The sequence below is a fragment of the Triturus cristatus genome, chromosome 7 (genome assembly GCF_964204655.1).
Source record: "Triturus cristatus chromosome 7, aTriCri1.1, whole genome shotgun sequence".
NCBI classification, from domain to species: Eukaryota; Metazoa; Chordata; class Amphibia; order Caudata; family Salamandridae; genus Triturus; species Triturus cristatus.
The window spans coordinates 1785473768-1785494779 of NC_140590.1; the positions used below are offsets into that span (position 1 = coordinate 1785473768).

General features: G+C 41.1%; 1 protein-coding gene across 1 annotated transcript in view; it reads right to left on the bottom strand.

Annotated features, from left to right (window-relative positions):
- Positions 1–2674: 2674 nt before the first annotated feature.
- The window catches only part of LOC146813123 (putative DBH-like monooxygenase protein 2), a 162985-nt gene continuing 144647 nt past the window's right edge, over positions 2675–21012 (bottom strand). The window contains exons 12-13 of the mRNA XM_085614705.1: positions 13249–13354; positions 2675–4683 (exon numbers count right to left, since the gene is read on the bottom strand). Coding sequence (XP_085470831.1) covers positions 4507–4683; positions 13249–13354 — 283 coding nt within the window. The 3' untranslated portion in view covers positions 2675–4506. The remainder of the gene's footprint in view (positions 4684–13248; positions 13355–21012) is intronic.

Genomic DNA, 21012 nt, shown 5'->3' on the forward strand with positions numbered 1-21012 from the left:
GCAAGGTGAAGCTGCCCCCATCCACACTGCACTTCTATGTCCTACAGTGGTTCCGTCCCATCATCTGTATATGTCCTGGTCCCTGTCTCAAGGCCCGGATATTCATGTCACTGCTTCCTCTGGGTTTTCAAAGCTTGTTACTACCTACTGCAAGATGTCTGCCAACAGTCTCCTCTAGACTTCCAGGCATAGTGCACTTTCCTCCAATCTCGCCTAGGTCAGCATCTCTGCTTTCCATTGATTATGTGGCATGCCATCTGGAGACTTCCAGTGACTGGCAATATCACTGTGGGCTAAGCCAAATGCTAAATCCATGAACGTGCTCCCAACTTTCGCAGCTGGCCTTCAGCTATAGATGCCCAGGAGGCAAGTTTCCACTGTCTTTAGGCCCTGTTGACCCAGGCCATGCTCTAACTCTGCCGTCATCTTCTCCCAAAAGTTCTCAATTACCTGGCACTTTAAACCATGTGAACGAAATCTACATCTAGGGCAGCCCCTATTGCGCACATTGTACATAATGTTTACTCTGTAAGGCATGAGATAGATGGTGTGGACCTAATTGAACTTTTTGCATTTAAAGGGGCCATTCAGCATAACCCACTTAGTGTGTTCCAGTACCTGCTCCCACTATTTACCTACAAACTGCTGTCTCAATATAGCCTTGCACCAGGAAAACCATCTTGTGCCATAGCTATCAACATTTGGTACAGACAAGATACTAATGGCCGGCCACTGCCGAACGTCATCATTGTTTGGTGTAAGTAGTGTGTGGATTGCTCTATGTCCGGGTTCCCTAATAGCCTGCATAGCGGCTAGACAGGTGCACCATACACCAAAAACTGTACTCCAAGGAAATGTGAATACTACACTAGAGCAGTCGTTGAAGGGCGCCCTCTTCGTAACACTCCCTTAATGTCAGTAGATCAACTGACATCCTGCCTGCCATTCAGTGCATCCTAAAATAATCACTTCAGTCCATGGGATGTTCCACCAGTGGCACCATCATCAGCCACTGCCGTTCTGATGTCTGCAGAGAGGGCACGCTAAGGAAATCTGGTTAACCCGAGTGTGAGGTGGATCCATAGTAGGTCAGGCCCTGAGACATTAATAGTAATAGGCCTCAACCCCCACGGTTGGGCCTGGCAGCCCTTGCATTCTCAGTCACCCTCTGAAAGAAGTTCTATCAGTGACTTGTTGAAGAACAGGTTGCAAGCCAGGATGCATTCTGCCTTTCTCACTGGTCTGAGATCGAGCCATTTTGTAACCAAAATATAGTTTGACAAATTGCAATCAACATAAAAAACAGACTTTAGCCGACTTGCCAATGGGTCAGACATTTTGAAATTGTAAGTATCATTAACAATACCATACATATTGCCCTATGAAAAAGAAATAACCAGACCAGTGTCGTGCAGTCATTATTGTTATCACCATTAGTAGATTGTCTATATTTGCACTATATGTGCCACAAAAATGATGGTATAGTAAAAAGCAAATTTCTCATTTAACCCTTACATGGAAAGTTAAGTTGATGGCCCTGCGTCTCCTCCCCAAGTGGGTGGGAGATCTTTTCACAAACAAAAAATTTGCCAAAGCACAAACAGAATAAACTATTTCATTGGGACAATAGTCACTTGGCATGCCAATGTTCCAGACATTTGGAGATTTTATGTTTAATATAACAAATACCATACCTATTGACCTGTTGCACAGTAGTAACCAGTTGCATACAGTTATTGTTGTAAAAGGCATTATGAGATTGTGTATTTTTGCTGGCGTGCCCTGCTTGTTACAAGGTTGTATGTGTCTGAAAGTGACTGGACATCATGTGCATGTGTCTGTGTATGTGTGCCAAGGCAATCAGGGTATTCCTACCCTGTCCCCTTTCTTTTTTTGTTTATGTTTTTTTTGGGGACTCAGGCTTAGGCTCATGTCACTAAATGACAGCGACCACTTACTGGTTGATGCGGTGGCAGCCAATTAGCTCTCTCCGTGAGATCTGCAGGATCCGTAGAGGCTATGTGTCCCTAGATAACTATAAATATTTTTCTTTGATAACTCCATAGCGCCTGAATGTATTTTCACCATATTAGGAAAAGGGCTCTCTCTGGACCAAAATCTACATGGCTGCCAAATTTGGTGTAATTCCGTTGAGCAGTTTGGATTGTAGTCATGTCTGAAATTCCTATGGGAAATTGCATTGGGGGAATACTTTTTGCCTCCCACCCTTTTTCTTGGACCCCGCTTGATGGATCACCCCAAAGCTTTCTAGACAGCAGCTGAAGTGGTTGGCGTACTACTTTTAAAAAAAATTGGGAAGATTCGTCAAACGGCACTAAAGTTATTAGTAAAATGAAAAAGTGTTGTCTATGGAAACTAGGTTCTAGCTATAACTACCTACAGACGAACGCTGGTATTAAATAGCATATCATGTTCTGTAGATGCTATTCCTATGCAAACCAAACTTAAGCTACACAAAAATTAGAAATTCTATAGTTATACTTAACTATTACTCACAGCTTCTCTATACATTGCTTTATACTCTCTCATATTACATCACCTATACCAACTGAAATCATAGCATTTATAACATTACTTATGACACCACAAATCACATAATTTGTGAGAACAAATTGCATGGTAGAGTGCCAAATTGTAGTTAATGTAGTGTGACTCCCGAGTTCAGTACACAGTGTATGGAGAGGCACGGGTTATAGTAATTTCAAGGTGGTGGTTAAATTACAAATTTAAGGTTTAGCTATTACTTTAGAATTTCTAAAATGTGTGCAGTTTAAGTTTGGTTTGTATAGAAAAAATAGGTAAAGTTATAGAAATCTAAAGGAGGTACGTAAATTACAAATTTATCGTATAACCATAACTTTTGAATTTCTAGTGTTTGTGTAGGTTACATTTGGTTTGTATAGGAAGAATACATTAAGTTTTCTTAACTATAACTAAGGTTTAACCTTGGATTTTTTCCTTGAATGGATTATATATTTGCAAAATATAATCTTAATGTTTATAATTTCACAGATTTACTTCATGTTCTGCTTCTTCTGTTTACTGTGAAAAGTTACAACCATTAGTACTACAGAGTTTATGGAAAATTAGTTCTGTCTGTCTTATACATTCCTGTTTGAAAAGCAAACTTTCATATTTGTTAGATGATGTCCTTAATGATTTTATTAATGATGTCATTTTAGATGTCTTCAGTGATGTAATTATTTATGTTATTTAACAGGTTAAGGATGATGTATTATGTGAGGTCATAAGCAGTGCATGGCAGGAGTGCAAGTGACATTTAGCTCAGTAAATATAACTGGCACACTTCAGTGTTTTTTTTCTTCTATTAAACATTAGTGTTTGTATTATTTCAACAGCTAACTTTATTGTCATATTTTAACTATTCAGTAATTTCTGAGTTTTTTTTAACTTAAGCTAAATTCTTATTACCCTACCAGACTACAATGCCACTTACTTTTTCCAAAACAGGCCCTTAGAATCATAGTATATCTGTTAATGCCAATGCAATAATTAACCACCACAGTTATCTCTGCTTATAAAAATGGGAACACATGTTTATACTAATCTTATACTGTAGGTTTCACTTTTAGCAGCTGTCAGCAATTTTCATCCTAGCAAAACACTTTTTAGTAATACTAACCATAGAAAAGAAAATGGTTTTAACAGAGATATTCTTGTTGAGGAAGCACAATAAATGTATGACGTTACAACACAAACATTTACAACGCATGCCTTTACAATGCAGTTTTTACATTGCAACATCCATTACAACGCATGTTTTTACAATGCATGCCATTACAACGCATACCATTACAATGCATAGCATTACATAGCATAATTTTTTATGGTAACAGTAGGGTAAGTGTTGGATAGTGTAGGGGTAAAAATTACTATTCCCACTCCAGTGAGTGCAACAGTAGGGTAAGTGTTGAATAGTGTAGGGGTAAAAATTACTATTTCCACTCCAGAGAGTGCAACAGTAGGGTAAGTGTTGGATAGTGTAGGGATTACAATTACTATTACCACTCCAGTGAGTGCAAACAGTAGGGTAAGTGTTGGATAGTGTAGGGATAAACACTATGTATTGTAATGGTATGCGTTGTAATTGTGTGCATTGTAATGGCATGCGTTGTAGTGACATGCGTTGTAATGGCTGCGTTGTAATGGCATGCAATGTAAAGGATATTGCGACGTAATGACTGCGTTGCAAAGATGTGTGTTGTAATGACTGCATTGTAAAGGTTGTTTCCCAAACAATGTAGACTATTTGTCCAATGGGAGGAGAAGACTGCCCATATACGCATGTACACACACAAACATATAATGTGAGTATGTGTGTTTTGGTGTGCCTTCACATTCCCCTTACCATTCACCTAATATTATTTGGGTTGCATATATTTAGCTTCTAGAAATCCAAGAATTTGAGACATGATCACAAAAAAATGTTGACATGAGAAACAGAATTAGACAAATGTGTCATGTTTAAGGACTTTGTCCATTGTAACTAGGAGGTGCAGAATTTGGCCTATTTGACAGTGATGACATGTATGGCTCAGTTGATGCAGCTGGAGTGGTGCTGGATGACCCCAAACTGTTGCAGGGAGTCACTTGTGGCTCGGTGATGTTGTGAAGGAATCCAGAGTCTAATGTAGAGGATCCCTGAAAGCAGAGGACAGATCGGAGGGCATTAATTATCAAACGGGAAAACAATCAACTACCTGGTATTGACAGAGGCACAAATTAGTACGCAAATTGCTCAAAGACCTGCAGAACCTTTGAAGTACAGCTAATATTCCAGTCTCCCACTGTTAGACAACTACATATACCACCCGTGTGTACCAGCACACACACATGCATGTCCAAACACACTCACACCCACAGTGTTACTGCAATAAAAAGGGACACTAAGTAGATTCCTTGTATTTGTTTATGGACCCTAAGAAACATTTGTCAGGCTGTCACTTTTGATCATGATTTTTACCTTTGTAGTTCACCAAATCTGCATCCTTCTCCGATGAAGAGGGTTAACTGATGCACCATTTCAGGCTCAAATTCCGTTTGCCTTGCTGACACTCTAGGGATGGCTATCATGACAGTGAACCCAGACCAGAAATGTACAGTTTCTGACTTCCCCATTGCATTTTATGTCTGGCCCTTCAGTTTTTATGATTCTGTTCTACGCTATTAAAAGAAGGGTAGCATTGATCTTCTAAGTATAAGGTCAATGGATGTTATTTTCCTACTAACTGATACATATTGCAGTTTTAGACATATAGGGGCATATTCACTGAGGGTTTGCATTGTATTTGAGTCATACAAGGTGATGAAAGGCAACACATGCCCTTAATTGGGAAACCTTGCATGGATCTGTGTAATTTAGTAAATCAAGGCAGTGCATTTCATTGCCTTGTGTTACCTTGCAGCAGAAAAGCATCCCAGAGGTGGAGTGTAGGCACACCCACACATCCATCCATGCTTTTTTGCATAACCTCAGATTTACAAAGGTCTGTGAACCTGTAATTGTACCAAATGGTTCTCCTCATTGGAAAAATATCTTTATTTCTCCTCATTACTTATCCTTATGTTTGTAACCCCACCTTGTCCCCCCTACCCTTCCATCGCAAATGACGTCCTCGTAATGGACATTGTATTTCAATGATGTTTTAATGTTTCACTGAAATGGCTATTGTTTACTGTCTCTCATATGTCTCTCAATAAAGAAATGTGAGACAAAAAAGAAAATACAGTCTTCTAAGATAGGAGACAAAACAATAAAAAGTGGAAAATGATATGCAACTATATCTGTGTATACTAATATTTGGTAGGTCTATAAAGCCTTTGGGCTCCTTCCATTACTATTATCCAATGTATCCTGTTCATTCCTTAACCATTAAGGGAAAGGAAGGATCATATTTAAGGCACATAGACAATTTTTCTGTGATCACAATCTTTCAAACCTCACCTTTGTATCATCAGGCACTATTAAGGAAATTAGCCTAAACCTTTTTAATTGAAACATAGTTATCCCTTTGTGGGGACATACTTCTCTAGGCATTGCAGCAAGGCCACACTAGAAAGAAGCATCTCTCTTACCTACAATAAAACCCTAAATGTCGACGAAATAACAACAGCAATACGATCCCAAGGCAGAGCAGAGGCCTGTGGACCATTAGAGACTATGATAGATACCATGGAGGTTGCCTGATCAACCCCTCTTTTGAAACATCAGTTTCAATAAACTAAATTTCATATAATTTTATCAATTTAATCTTTCATACTCTATGTTCCCATAGATGTTCAAGCACAGGATATCATATAGAAACAGGATGCACTCCTTCTACTTCGTACTCTGTAATACTTATCCATTAGAACAACAAGTGCGTGCTGACTGGTTTGTGTGCCAGACCCATTGGCACAAATATAAATAACATCATTTGTGAATGGGGTGTCATCTCGCCCCGCCCAGTAGCACTGCTGATTATGCCACCTTGGCAATGCAATATTCATCCACATTACTCCATGTACTCCTTGTATTCCAAACATTATTTCACTTTTCTCCAACTATAAGTCCACACGTAGAGTGTTAATGCTACCCTTAATGCCCTTCTTCAGGGGTCACTGTAAATAATTATAAAAATCACAATCACTAATTGTTGTTATACCAGACATTAAACATCTTACATAACTGTCTCATATGTATAACAACAATTATTGATTGTGATTTTTATAATTATTTACAGTGACCCCTGAAGAAGGGCATTAAGCCCGAAATGCATTGGGTATTTCACGAATAAACGCTGCCAGAAATGAATTTTGCTTCAGCCGTGTTCTTTCAAGAGGTCCGGATGGACACAGGTGGAACATTAGGAATTTGGGAAATAGCATTAACACTCTACGTGTGGACTTATAGTTGGAGAAAAGTGAAATAATGTTTGGAATACAAGGAGTACATGGAGTAATGTGGATGAATATTGCATTGCCAAGGTGGCATAATCAGCAGTGCTACTGGGCGGGGCGAGATGACACCCCATTCACAAATGATGTTATTTATATTTGTGCCAATGGGTCTGGCACACAAACCAGTCAGCACGCACTTGTTGTTCTAATGGATAAGTATTACAGAGTACGAAGTAGAAGGAGTGCATCCTGTTTCTATATGATTGTTGTTCAAAAATAAGGCCCAACACCAGGATTGCACCCGTTTGGTGAAAAAGGATGAAATAAGGAGTAATGAACGAGTCCACACGGTCGGGATTACATCGTGGTTCATGAAAGACAATGTTGAAATCGATTGTGATATGAACTTTCTAATCACTGTGAAATTATATTTTAATCAGTTATGATTATTCACATGTTTCTTATAGGAATGTGATTCACTCTTTGTGGTTCAGTCTAAAAAAGTGAATTATGGGAAATTGAGTTTTTGAACCAACATGGTTCAGGTGCATTGAATCGCGGCGCCACCATGGCGGGAAATTCAAACTAGCGGGCCAATTGGGTGGTTCAGCAGGACGGGTTAAATCAGCAAGTAGCAGCGGGGCACACAATGCCTCGGCGAAAGGAATAGTCAGGATGGATGTTTTTAACTTCATGGCAGGTACGGAAATGATTGCAAGATAGTCTTGGGGTGAGAGGTTAAATTGAGAGCAGGACGTAGTTAAAATATAATGAAGGTAGCAGATAGACATTATATTTCTTAGCAATGGAAAGTGTAAGAAGTGAGAGTAAAAAATAATTAAGAGGTAAAAAACAGGGGAATTTACGTTACTAACTGTTCGTGATTTAGAAGGGGAGAGAGATGTGGGGTGGAGACAGATTGAATGATACTGCCAGGATGGAGGGATGGAATAACATCGTATGTGAATTATGAACATCGAGGACACCGAGTTAAGTAGGCGTTTAGATGTGACATTGGCACATTGTGAACAGAGGGGAAACTAGTTGCCAAGTGGAAAGCTGTAATTCATTCATAAAAATGTATAAACGTTTTTTAGCACAATGGTCTTTAGAATTTTCCACATATGAGACAGTTATGTAAGATGTTTAATGTCTGGTATAACAACAATTAGTGATTGTGATTTTTATAATTATTTACAGTTACCCCTGAAGAAGGGCATTAAGCCCGAAATGCATTGGGTATTTCACGAATAAACGCTGCCAGAAATGAATTTTGCTTCAGCCGTGTTCTTTCAAGAGGTCCGGATGGACACAGGTGGAACATTAGGAATTTGGGAAATAGCATTAACACTCTACGTGTGGACTTATAGTTGGAGAAAAGTGAAATAATGTTTGGAATACAAGGAGTACATGGAGTAATGTGGATGAATATTGCATTGCCAAGGTGGCATAATTAGCAGTGCAAACTGGGCGGGGCGAGATGACACCCCATTCACAAATGATGTCAAGCACAGGATATGACAGGATTATTTTATCTCATTATGAGGTGGTAATACCAAGCAGCATGTTGACAGAAGGTAATGTATCAAAGTATTTAGTGGATAGTTAATCAGGCAAATAAAAACAAAACACTTAGAAATGGGCTTTGTACCCCTTCTAATGGAGCCCTATTTGCCATAATATTTGTCATGGGATTATATAAGGTATATGATACACATATAGGAATTGTTTGGGCCACCAGACTTAGACGTCTTCGGCCACAAGATTTTAGAACAGAGCCTGATGGGCAGTTTTGAAGGAACAAATAACCCTTTACTTGGTCTTCCTCTGGCACAAGCATTTTAAAAACAACTTAGGATCTGATTTCTCCTACTCTCAAAAGAATAGGGTCTACAAAAGACAGAGATACTTCCCATTTCTTCTGACCAATGAGGTTGACCAAGATAGCCAGAACCCACTTGCAGGAATCTACTAGACAACCAAGGAATCCACAAGCGAGGTGTCCCTCATGTCACAGTCACTATAACTGTCCAGAGAGTCTTGGGACATAAGGGACAGCCTTCTCTGAGAGGATGTAAAAAAAAAATAAAGTACCAATTGCATTATATGACTAAAAATAGCCATATTGTGTGCCACTCACTACATACAAAAATCAAAAGAAAAGGGAGGCATTTCCTTTTAATGTGATGTTTTACCTACCGTAGATTCTTCTCAGTTACTGAGAGTCTTGGCTGTGTCAATTTACATATTGCATCAATGTGCATTAAAGAATTGTAAGAGAAGTTGGTGGTCAATGGTACATCCAGAGAAAAGCACTTTGCTTCGCTGAGCCAAAGGGGTGGTTGTAGCCCTAGCCAAAAAGGCTACCTGGGGTGGTAGAAGCTTTGTCACATGTGCCGCTCAGGCATGGAACAAGTTTCTGATCCATCTCAGAAACGCCACTGAGCTGCTGACATTCAGGAAAGGGCTGAAATCATGGCTGTTTGCCACAGAGGTCTTTACACATTCTGCTAATTGGAAATCAGTAGCTAGCGCCAGGACACCCTCGGGTAACTGTGCACTCAAGAAATTATTATTATAACATAACATAACAATTCTAACTGAGTATCTTCGTAGCAGAGCACCTCCTCAAGAGCTAATAGTTACCAATGAGCCTAGATTATTTTGAGATAATAAGACGTTTAGGAAAGAGTGGTCCCTGATTGTGTGGCAGTGCACCAGGGACTGGCTAATTCTAAATAGTAATACAGCCCAAAAGACTGCTTATCTCCTTCTAGTAGAATTTCAGGCCTTGGAGAACCAACTAAAATGCTCAATGCAACTGACTCAGTTCAAGATAAAGATTGAAGAGTTGAATGAGGTACAGAACACGTTCTTTATTTGAGCCCTCTCAAATTTGTGGACAGTTTTCATGACCCATAGTGTCAGAGATGAGATCATATTTACATGATACAAAGCATGTCCTCATAATCTTGACTGATGTACCATTTGATATAGAAGTGCATTACCTGGTTAACTATGATGTAGGATCCTTGTATACCAACATCCCACAAAACAACACTTGCAGGAGCACTGATATGTGACCAAATGAGAGCATATGACACCAATATCCTTCAAAATGGACTGTGCTACTCTAGCAATGATGAAAACCTTCTTTGTATTTTAAAATCAACCTGTTTGGCAAGTAACAGAGACTTTGATGGTAGGCCACAGAGAATTCGATGGGCAGTCTATATATGCATAAATCTGAAAACACATATATCTACCTATCCAGCAATCCTTACCTAGCTAATACCAAAAACTATGGAGAAGGTATATTGATAACATCCTTGTAGTGTGGGAGGCTGACTCCAAGTTGCTTCTCCAATTTACACAATAGTTAAATACCAGGAATGACCATATAAACTACACCTGTGAATACAGTAGGACTTAAATTTAATTTTTAGATCTATTCTAATCAAAAAGGGACATAATACATTTGGGGAACTGTAAAAAAAAACCTATGGCACAAATCTCTCTACTATTTGACATTTTCCATCCAAATTACATATGTAATACCCTTCCAGTTGACCAATTCCTCAGAATAAAAAAGAACTGTTCTGAGTTAGAGAACTTTAAGAAACCCACTGATGAACTCAGTAAAGACTTAATACGAAGGGGTTACCCTCCACATTCACTTCATAAAGCAGTAAAGAGAGCATGAAACAGCCATACAGATGCACTCCTGGAGGTTCAACCTTGATGTCCATTGACCATATCAGTTTGACTGAGTACTTTTAGTCATTGAACTAAAACAGTGATGACGGTAGTCACAAAGAGCTTGCACATCCTTAACACAGGAGAGATGAGTATGGAAAAAACAATGTTTGTCTTTAAATGTAGTAAGAACTTGAAGGATATGGTTGTACATACTAACCCTCACATTCAACAAAGAAACAATCAAGAGACCCTTTGCATCCTTCAGGAGATTGGAGGGCACTATTCATATGGTTCCCGCTCTGTCTGCCTCCTTACCCAAGAAAAAATGGAGATTAATTTAGGTCTGAACATCCCGTGGTTCCTTGAAGATCACACCAGTATCAAATGTAGCAATGAAATGAGATGGGTAATTCTTAACAAAACTTATTAGATTTCACAAACGTGTAGTATGGAAAACTTTCTATTCTAAAGGAAACAACGTTGGGTGTTCAGGCTGAAAAGCCCAATTAAGGGCCTCAATTATTACATTGTGTGTGCCGCTCTTCTTTAACTTATATGATAATATGCAAGCAATTTAAGTGAATATACAACACTGCCATTATTCCATAACCACTAGCTACAGAAGCTGGATAAAGTCCACAGTATTTAACACACAAGTATAGAGGGATTGAAAACACCTTAGTCTCTACACAAAAGGCTGAATACTATGTATTTATTCATAGAGTTTCCTATGTTTATACTAGGCAAATGATACACATCACATTGTATAACCAATGTATACTAATTTGGAGCATAGAACTAAGTCTGGGCGGGGTTCATGGAGTTCCGCTACGTGGAACTACGCAAAGTGACGAAATAACTCCGCCAAGCTTCGTAGAGTTCTGCAAGTGGAGGAGTGGGTTACCTCATGCCGTTCACACTGAATTTTAACGCTGGGTGTTTGTCCAGTGCTGTAAAATCAGCGTGAACGGCATCCCACACAGAGGTTCTACTTGAGTGGCAGCTTCCTCAACTCGATTAGAAGGTTTCTCAATGTGAGCAGTAGTGACCATCCGCAACCACCAGCATTGAAAAATCTTGCTGGGAAGTGATCTAGCGTTGGTCTACCTTGCTCGCCAAATTACCATTAGCGAGCATGAGCGAGGAAAAAACTCTGTTCCGCATATCATAGCGTAGTTTTTCAGAAATCCATGAGGTCCACGGAGTGTGAGCAACTCCACAAAGGGAGTGAAGTTCACTTCCCTAGCCTACATAGAACGTATACTAATTGAAAGCATAGAACTAACCCAGGTCTATTGTCTATGATCTATTGATATCAGTACTGACTGACTTTATTATACTTCTAATTGACATTTTGAGGCACATGTCACTTTTTCGCAGTACCCCTCTGGTAGTAGAGTTCTCAACTGGCCTTACATAACAGACATGTCAGACGCTAATAAATTGAGGTTCTGAGCTAATGTTTCCATGCCTAGACTTAGAGCATCCTCCTATTACGAAATTTCACAGTTTTTTTGCATCCTCTTACGAGAATGTTGTCTACCGCAATAAAGGCAAATTACTAAATTGACCACTATTGAGAGCTCCACAGCATCTTAAATCTTTTACTTTCCGTCTTTTCTGTCAATATGTAGCTCTGTTCCACAGTCTGCCCCATAACAGGCTAGAGTTTAAATCAAACACCCAACTGTTGTGTGTAAGAGCTACAATATAAAGGTGTACTACGTTTGCGATTAGTATCACATCTGTAGTGTGCAGTATGTATGCCTACCTTATTCACACTATGAACACATGTTGAGTTCAAGTGTGTTAAATTAAGGAACGCTTGAATGGATTGATTCTTTGTTTCAGTGTTTCTGTACTGTTTCAGATGAGAACAACAGTGGGTCCCCAGACAAGCTTTGCCGGCCACCGTTTGTATCAATCATTGATTAAATAGTTCCTTTCACTTCACTTATAGGTTTCTGCACAATGGCATTCATTATTGGTGCTGAGGAATGGTTGAGAACCTCATAGCAAGGTCATTGTAAGGCAGAAACATGTTGACCACCTTCGCATTGGGGTGAATTCTCACTTTTCCTTGATATTTTTTAACCTTTATCATTGGAGTCACAAGAATAAAGGTATTTTGTGTTCACTATACACACAAATAGTACTCATCCAGACCACCGCTCTCATTAGGACCCATGTTAATTGAAAACACTTCAAGAGCTCATCTCCATTATGGAGGGTTGTAGTCCTCACCATGAACAAAGGGCCCTGGTGTGAGGAGGGACCCGATGATGAAGCATGCCACTTAAGGTTAGGTGAGGGTTCTCATCCTTAATAGTAATATTATTTAAAAGTGCAGAGATAAGTTCTCTTTGATAACCACATGCACCTCGTTGTGCCCGGTCATGGTGGTATTTCCGCACTTAGGATGTTTTAGTATCACTGATTAGGGTGCAGGAATTTGGTGACCTCAGTCTCATTACAGGGACTCCGGTGAAGAGGTGGTTGAGTCCACAGCATGGTACGCAACCTGCACATCTTAAAAGCTCATGCACTAGTCACAATTCTACACCTCATTCTATACTATACACATCATGCAAGCTCTCTCCTTCCTGACAAGAAAATAGAAGAACTTACATTGAAAGGCATCAGTACAATATTCTGACATGTTTCCTTTGTTGCCTTTTGTGCCAGCCCAATATTTTCAGCTGTCCAGGATACAGAGTTCAAAGCACCAGGGTTGCTGCAAAAAAAACAGAAAAAGAGGACAGTTTGGTTATGACGATTGCGACACATTGTTATCTTTGGCTTCCTGAAATGCTCCAGACGTTGGAGGTGCCCCCCACACATTGATCATACTAGAGTGAGTCTTAAAATACTAATAGCACACCATTGTGTTATGGGCAGCCATGAACAGAATCTGCTCCTCCAAGCTTTCACTTTGATTACCTGCTTTCCCAGGTCCTGGGTCATGAAGGCAGCAGAAGGAAGATAGATAGATAGATAGATAGATAGATAGATAGATAGATAGATAGATAGATAGATAGATAGATAGATAGATAGATAGATAGATAGATAGATAGATAGATAGATACATTTTATTTTTTCAAGTTATTAAAAACTGTCACTATGTAACAAATAGGGTAGAATAGTGACATATTGTAAAAACGACAAATAAAAAGTATGATGAGTGTCCGCCCCCCCAAAAAAAGCGATTTCCATAAACTGCAAGAAGACAGAGTAGAATAATCAAGCATTATAAAAACGACAAGTAAAATTCAGACTTCAATAAAGTGCCAGAAGACAGAGTAGAATAATCAGGCACCATAAAAATGACAAGTAAAAATTCTACCAAGTGACTCGAAAAAAGACCAGTCCCTAAAGTGGCAGTGCTTCGATTATGAATAAATTAAAACCAATTCTAAAAGACAAAAGAAGGTTCTAAAGTTCTCCCACATTTAAAAGACATTAATGCTTAGGAATTTGATGGTGTGAGGGCCAAAATGTTTTGAGTTTCTTTAAGAAATGTCATGTCCCTGGCTGTTAATTGTGGGTTCAAACAACTCAGGAAAGCAAGAACAGCAGTGTTGCAATCCCTTATGCTGAGATTTCAAAACGATACCAAAGGGGATGATGGACGGAACGTTTGAGCAAATCAAACACTCACCCCCAGTCAACTGATCTGGGTTTAATCCATCATCATTCTTTAGCTCTCTCCACCACCCCAGTTCAGACACGAACATATGCAAATCAGTCTGACCCTGATTTCAAAACAGCAGTTTTAGCAAGAAGTCTCTCAGAATTATTTCAACTGGGTAGACACATCTCATGTGTGCTAGAGTTTCCTTCATGAAGGTACATAGCCAACATTGTTGATCAAAGTTAGTCTTGCGAATTTGTAGGCCTTTACAGGTATGAGCTCACATCTAAACTCTCATTAACTCTCTGTTGAATATTTTCATGGGGATGCCAGATACGTGGCTCACCCTGGTTCTTGATATAGGGGGGTAACATAAATTAGCGTGAGCCTCCAGTGACAGTTCATGGATATCTGTGACCCTTGATTGGATCCTTGCCGATATTAACAATAATTTAGCTGAAAGCGTTGCGGACAAGTTAGGAAGTGGGATAATCAGCTTCTCTGAGGCTGTCATTGTATCCCACAAGTAACGTTCCCATGGTAGAGATTTATGAAGATGCCCCGAAGGATCATTCCTATAGTGTCCCTGCGTCTGCCATGCTCAACTTTCCACAGTATCCCAGGAATCTTGCTTTTGATGTTATTACCTGTTTGCAGAGCCTGAATTCCAGGCAAACTTTTGAGGATGGAGCTGCATTAACAAGGTTAAAAAGACATCTGTAGCACCTCAATTGGGCTTCGTCCAGCCAGACAGAAATGTTGTCATTAAAAGCCAGGGTTACATACGCAAGAGTGGGGATAAATTTGGCGTTAATTACGTTACAAAAGCCTGTGAGATCTGGCCCATTTGATGATGAAGCTAACCTCTTAGAGTCCATTATCACTGACAAGGCGGACACTTTAACGTGTTCTAAGTGTGTAGCATGTGACCCACGGGAATTAAAATAGAGGCCCAAGTATTTTAACCTGGTTACTTGTTCGAGCGGGCCAGACCTTCCGCTCCACCTCAGACAGATAACATCGCTCCCCATCTTCGCTAAAAACCTCAAAATCTGGCTCTTCAACAGACCCCCTCCTTCATGGACAGGATCCGGCGAACCCCCCCCCCCCCACACTCCCCAGTGCCTTGAGACCCTTACGGGGGAGTAGTCGCGCTTAACAATCATCTGATTTGATTTGATTTTGATTTGAGCTCTGTGTTGTTTATACTGAAATTGAATTTAGACGGCCGTTTATTTCTCAGGCCATTATTTTTGTTTTGCTATAATGGATTTCAAACTTATTTCTACACAGTAACTGATGTAGCCAATGTACACTGCAGTCCTACTGCTGCATGGTCAAAAAGTAAAGTGTCATCTACATACTGGAGACAATGTATGTGATGCCTTGCAAACTTCGGGGGAACTGCAGTTGCTGCCTCTATTGCCTTGTTATTGTCTGCCATGTAGAGGTTAACCAGCAATGGCGTCAGAATACAGCCTTGTTTTACTCCCAGTGGTGGACTTGATTGTATGGGTAGTGATGCTATCAGGTGTTACTTTTACTTTTACCCATTTGTAAGGGTATGGCTCATGATAGCACCCAAGAGGACATCGGCTATGCTACACGTCGACAACTTTTTCCATAGTCTCCCTCTATCCACTTTATCAAAGGCAGTTTTAAAATTAATAGAAGCCACGTATAAAGGTGGAGAGTTAATGGAGTTTGCAGTTTTAATGAGCGCAGAGAGTATAATCAAATTATCCTCAGTTCCATGTCCGCTCCTGAAGCCAGATTGGGTGATTGGAATAAGGGCCTTGGAGAGGGACCATTCTTCCAGTTCATTATTTACTTTTTTTGCCAAACATTTGCCGTTCACATCCAGAAGGGCAATATGTCGGAAGTTGGCCAGTTTATCACATGGGTGCTTTTTTTGGATTCGGGTCAGTATGGCGCCTCTCCAAGTGTCTGGGACTATATTTTCCATTAGGCAATTTTTGAAGAATAGCTCAAGAAGGTTGGCCCAATCTGCTGCAGCGTCTCTGAAGATTCTTGTGGGATGCTGTTTGGGCCAGGGCCTCCCGCAGCTCTGAAAGAGGCTAAAGTGGGGTAAATTAAATCCGTAGTAAATGTGGCACCTGACCACAATGATGTATTTTGAGTTGAACCGGTGTCCTCCAGAAACTCTTCAAACAGAGTCGCAAGGCTACCTACTAATTTATCCGAGTTGTATGGATATAATGATTTCACTGCTCGGCTGATACACCTGGACATTTCTTCACATTGTGTTGGTTTGATCTTCTCCTAACAAGTGACCAAAATGTTGTTTTGTCGTCTGGTTTTGTTGCCTCGCACAGTTCCACCCACGCTTGCTCTTCTATGGCCATGGCAATTTCTCATGTTTTTTGTCTGTACATCTTCCGGGCTTTCCTGACCTTTATTAGCAAACTCCCTGTGGCAAAACCTCTATGGACCAGCCACCGGAGTTTGTCACACTTCAAAGGCATTAGTACAGAATTATTGGTTTCATTTTTGTAGCGAGCTCTACCTGTTGTTTGGGGATTGTGTAGCAATTTTACCAATAATCTAGTCCTAAGAATTTGCCACCTTTAGGAAGATGTTTTACTTTGCAGTTCTGCCAAATCTCCCTGGGTCAGATTCACAAACCATTTTATTCTTTGTATCCCACAAGTGCCAGCTTCTCTACAAACTAGTTGTAATTGCTGTAATTTCAAAGTCTCTCTATGGATGGAGCATAGGAGAAAAGCGTGGTCGCTAATTGGGGAGTGGCAAACCTGAAAATGCTTATATGGGTGAAATACTGAGAAGGGACCCAGATATTGTCAATTAGCCAGCTCCTTACTTCCCCTTCCACTTATGGTTTGTAGATCCAAGGCATTTAAAGCAGAGGCACATTTCTGACCAGGGTTATCTCTCTTAGGGAGACTTGGCACAATCCCAAAATATTCCAATGATTGCCCAGGGGACGTGTGGGATGTCCCTAGCAAAAACATATTAAAATCTCCTGCCAGGATGTTGTTGGCATAGAGCCTTAATGAGTTATAACATCTCCAGCATGATTAATTTATTTTTGGGTTGCTTCGGAATTATGTATATGCTTCCTATGATTAGCGATGGGCCCTTTTTTGGTCAGTGAATGATGTTACTGCAAGCCGAAGCAGGATGCAAGCTTCTGCAACAAGTTCCATGATTGACATCGCCATCTCAAGAGATTTATGGACCTCCTGGCTCATGTGCCCCTGATGTAGAGGGGAAGGCAAATGCACAGTTTTCATTGTGTTCAGGCTAGGACTTGTGTGCTAATTGCCAGGTTTCTTGAAGGCAAATTATGTCTTTAGAGAATATTTCCTTAAGAGCTGAGTTGTCCTTCAAAAGGAAGCTTAGGCCACGTACATTCCATGAACACAGTTGCAATACTGACTTAACTATTTGTTTCATGGAAGTCTGGAGGCTCCTATTCCCTGGAGCATTTCGCAAAGTTCAGTGGCTGTTTTTTTGTGAGGCGGCACACTCTTTTATGTGTTGCTGTAGTAAGGAATCCCTTAATACGTCCATGCATTGTTAAGTTAGCATAACCACGTTAGATGTTAGAAAGCCATCTTGCTGCTTTTGCGCACGACACTGCGTTTACACGTTATTGATTAAACAAACTGCTGACTCGAGCTTTGCTTCACAGAGAGCAATCTGTTGTTACCATCCCGAGCTCTGCGCAGCGACCTTGGTCTGTACATGGTGTGACAAACAGTCTGGGTTGTTAGACAATGCATGTTTTCCACTCTAGGTTGATCGACCCACTATTTAGCCATAACACACAGGCAACTGTGAATACCTGAAAGCTGGTGCTTTTAATATTGCAGACATCATGTTTAATATTCAGACCGAAGACGAGCCTTCCTGCGAGAAGACTCCTGATGCTCCTGTGATGTGAAAGCTGATCTTTGAGGTATGGGGTCCCCTATTCAAGCCTAAGAGACCTTTTATTAGCATAATAATAATATTAGCTTCTTAGTAAAGGGAAGGTGGTAGTATCCACTGTCATTTATAACATGATCACTCCTTTTATATTCTATGGTATTGTAACGATGCTCATGGTTTTAATTATAATCATTTGTCTGCTTGTATTAGCCAAAGTACTGCATATGAGGACACGTGGTCTATAAAAATAAACTCTTTTTATTTTCACCGTGTCTCTGTTTTATTCTTGTTGTGGACTGCTGTGAGAATAATATACGAACAGGTATTTCCGATTCCCACCATTCCTGAGAATACACTGAGTCGCTTGTTCTGGGTTATGTTATGTTATGTTATGTTATGTTATACAGGTTTTTTGTATAGCGTACGGCTACTCGAAAGAGTGTCCCGACGCTTTGAATTGCACACTAATCTCAAAACACAACAGGAAAAATGAACAAAAACAAAAAAAGAGGAAACCGGAAAGGACCTGAAACTAAGAAGTGAAAAGCCAAGTTTTAAGCCCCTTCCTAAAGGCCAACAGGTTAGGGGTGCTGCGCAGGGACACAGGCAATTTGTTCCACAGCTGAGGCGCTAATAATTTAAAGGAGCGGCCACCGATGCGAGCTCTCTTCACGCGGGGCACTGCAGCAAGAAACAAGGCTTCAGACCTAAGCGATCTGGCAGGACGGTAAAAGGACAGCCTTTTCTGAAGATATTTTGCTCCAGATGTGTGCAAGGCTTTATGTGCCAGGGTGAGAGTTTTCATTGGGACCGCCGAGCTAAATCTCGGATAACGAATGGGACACTTATGCTAGCCGGATACTGGGTTCTGGGTTCTGAGGTGAGTTTCTGGTACACCACAATTCACTGAGGTCCTGGGATTCTACGCATAGTTCTGTGTATAAGCAGAATCCCTGCAACATGGCGCACCTAACGTTTGGTCTATGAGTTGAAACGCCTTAGTAGTGCTTATATTAGTCCACAACACCCTCATTCTTGTTTCCGGATAACAAGTCTGACGGATTTAAACCTACCTATTTCTATTGATATAGGTTTCTTCAAGCTTGATCATTAAAAAGGTTATTGAACCCTTGTGCTACTGATTACTTCGAGTGTAGCTTGTCCTTATGTCGGTAGAAATAGCGGCGCATAGCCGTGCAGCTCTGAAACGTCATTTGACGCAGTATGGGGTGCCGGACACTGGTATGAACGTCATCTTTGTGGTAGGAGCCGATGCGGCTCATCCTTATGAGTTGTTCTACTCTTGGGTGACGCTGCCGGCAGTGAGTGAGGACGATAACTCCTTTCATTCTTACACTGCCACTGCCGTACCAGCGAACTATACACCGTATAGGACACAGGAAATACCAATATCTGCTTGGCAGCATCTTATTTGGTTTAATGGCGCCCTTCCCCATGCGGTTATACCGCCGAGAATGGGCCCTTTATCAATTGCAGGGGCCACTTGGCCGGTACTAGCCGGATTTACGCCTCATCCCCGTTACCTCACGGTGACGGTGGCTGAATTGCGTGTACTACACACTGCCCTTATTACAGTATACAGGACGTTGGTGCAGTACGTGTCGCGCAATGTGCAGGCGGGGGCACCTGCTGTTGCGGGACAGCCTACTGACCACCACGCGGTGGTCATTAGTCCTGTTATGGTTAATTCTGTTATGGGCAAGCGCCCCCAAAATCGGGATGATTTCCCTTTTTGGCTTGCTGAAAAATTTGACCAGATAGAAGCGGTTTACCCAAATACATCTCCTGTGGAGAAACACAGGATCCTTACCATTAGTTTGCCTAAGGACTTGGTACCCGACATTGATGATTGTGTGAACTGGGGCAAGGTCTTTGCAGCGACGTACTCGCAGTGCTTTGGCACTCCGTCTATGTCGGTGCTGCCCTCCGTTATTAAACGTGTTCAAGATAACCACGGAGCGGAGTCTGCGATAGAATTAGGCATGCGGCTCCTCGGACAGTTTGACCTGGTGGCTACCATGATAATGTGTAACCTTAAGGGTGATGCTATGCAGTTCCAAGCTCGTAATGAACTGAAGAAAGTTGCTGATGAGGATAAGCCGCGGGAGTTTGCGAAAATAATCTCGTCGGCGTACAGAGATTTGGGTCGTACCTCTTTAGGAGTTAAACCTGTGATCAAAACTCCCGAAATTAAGCAGCAGGGTAAGGCGGAAGCCTCTGGTAAGGATGACCGTCCAGCCTTTCCGAAACAAAGTTGGCGGTCAAAACAACAGGGAAAGCAGCAGCAGAAACAGGGATCTCGGCCTGCCTCTCCCGTTCAGTCAGGTAGTGAGCGCACTTATGATCTGCGTGATCGTGCTACTATTAAGTCTCCTGATAGATTTCAGGTTTCTGAACAACGTTCTCCTCGTTTTTCACAGGAAACATCGACTTCACAGTCCGGTGGCGGAGGCGGTGGCAAAGGTCGGGGTGCTCCACAAGCACGTGACCAACCCCGGCAGACTGAGGGTAAAGGCAAGCAGGACGAATTCGCACGACAAAGACCCCCGTTTCAGAAGAAGAAAGTGGCTGCTCTGACGGCAAGGTATGCCTCAGATAGTGCGGACACAGCTTCGGAACCGGACATGGGCGCTGACGCTCCTGGACAGCGCAGCGGAAATTACCATAGTCCGTCAAGCTCTGCGTCCATTTCTGGCGGCGACAGCAACTGATATATTGGTTACTGTTGAAACAGCTGACACCAGAGTGGCTCCCCCAGACAGACTTTATGAAATAGTCTTACTGATTGAGGGTGACATACAACGTACAATAAAGGGGATTTTTTG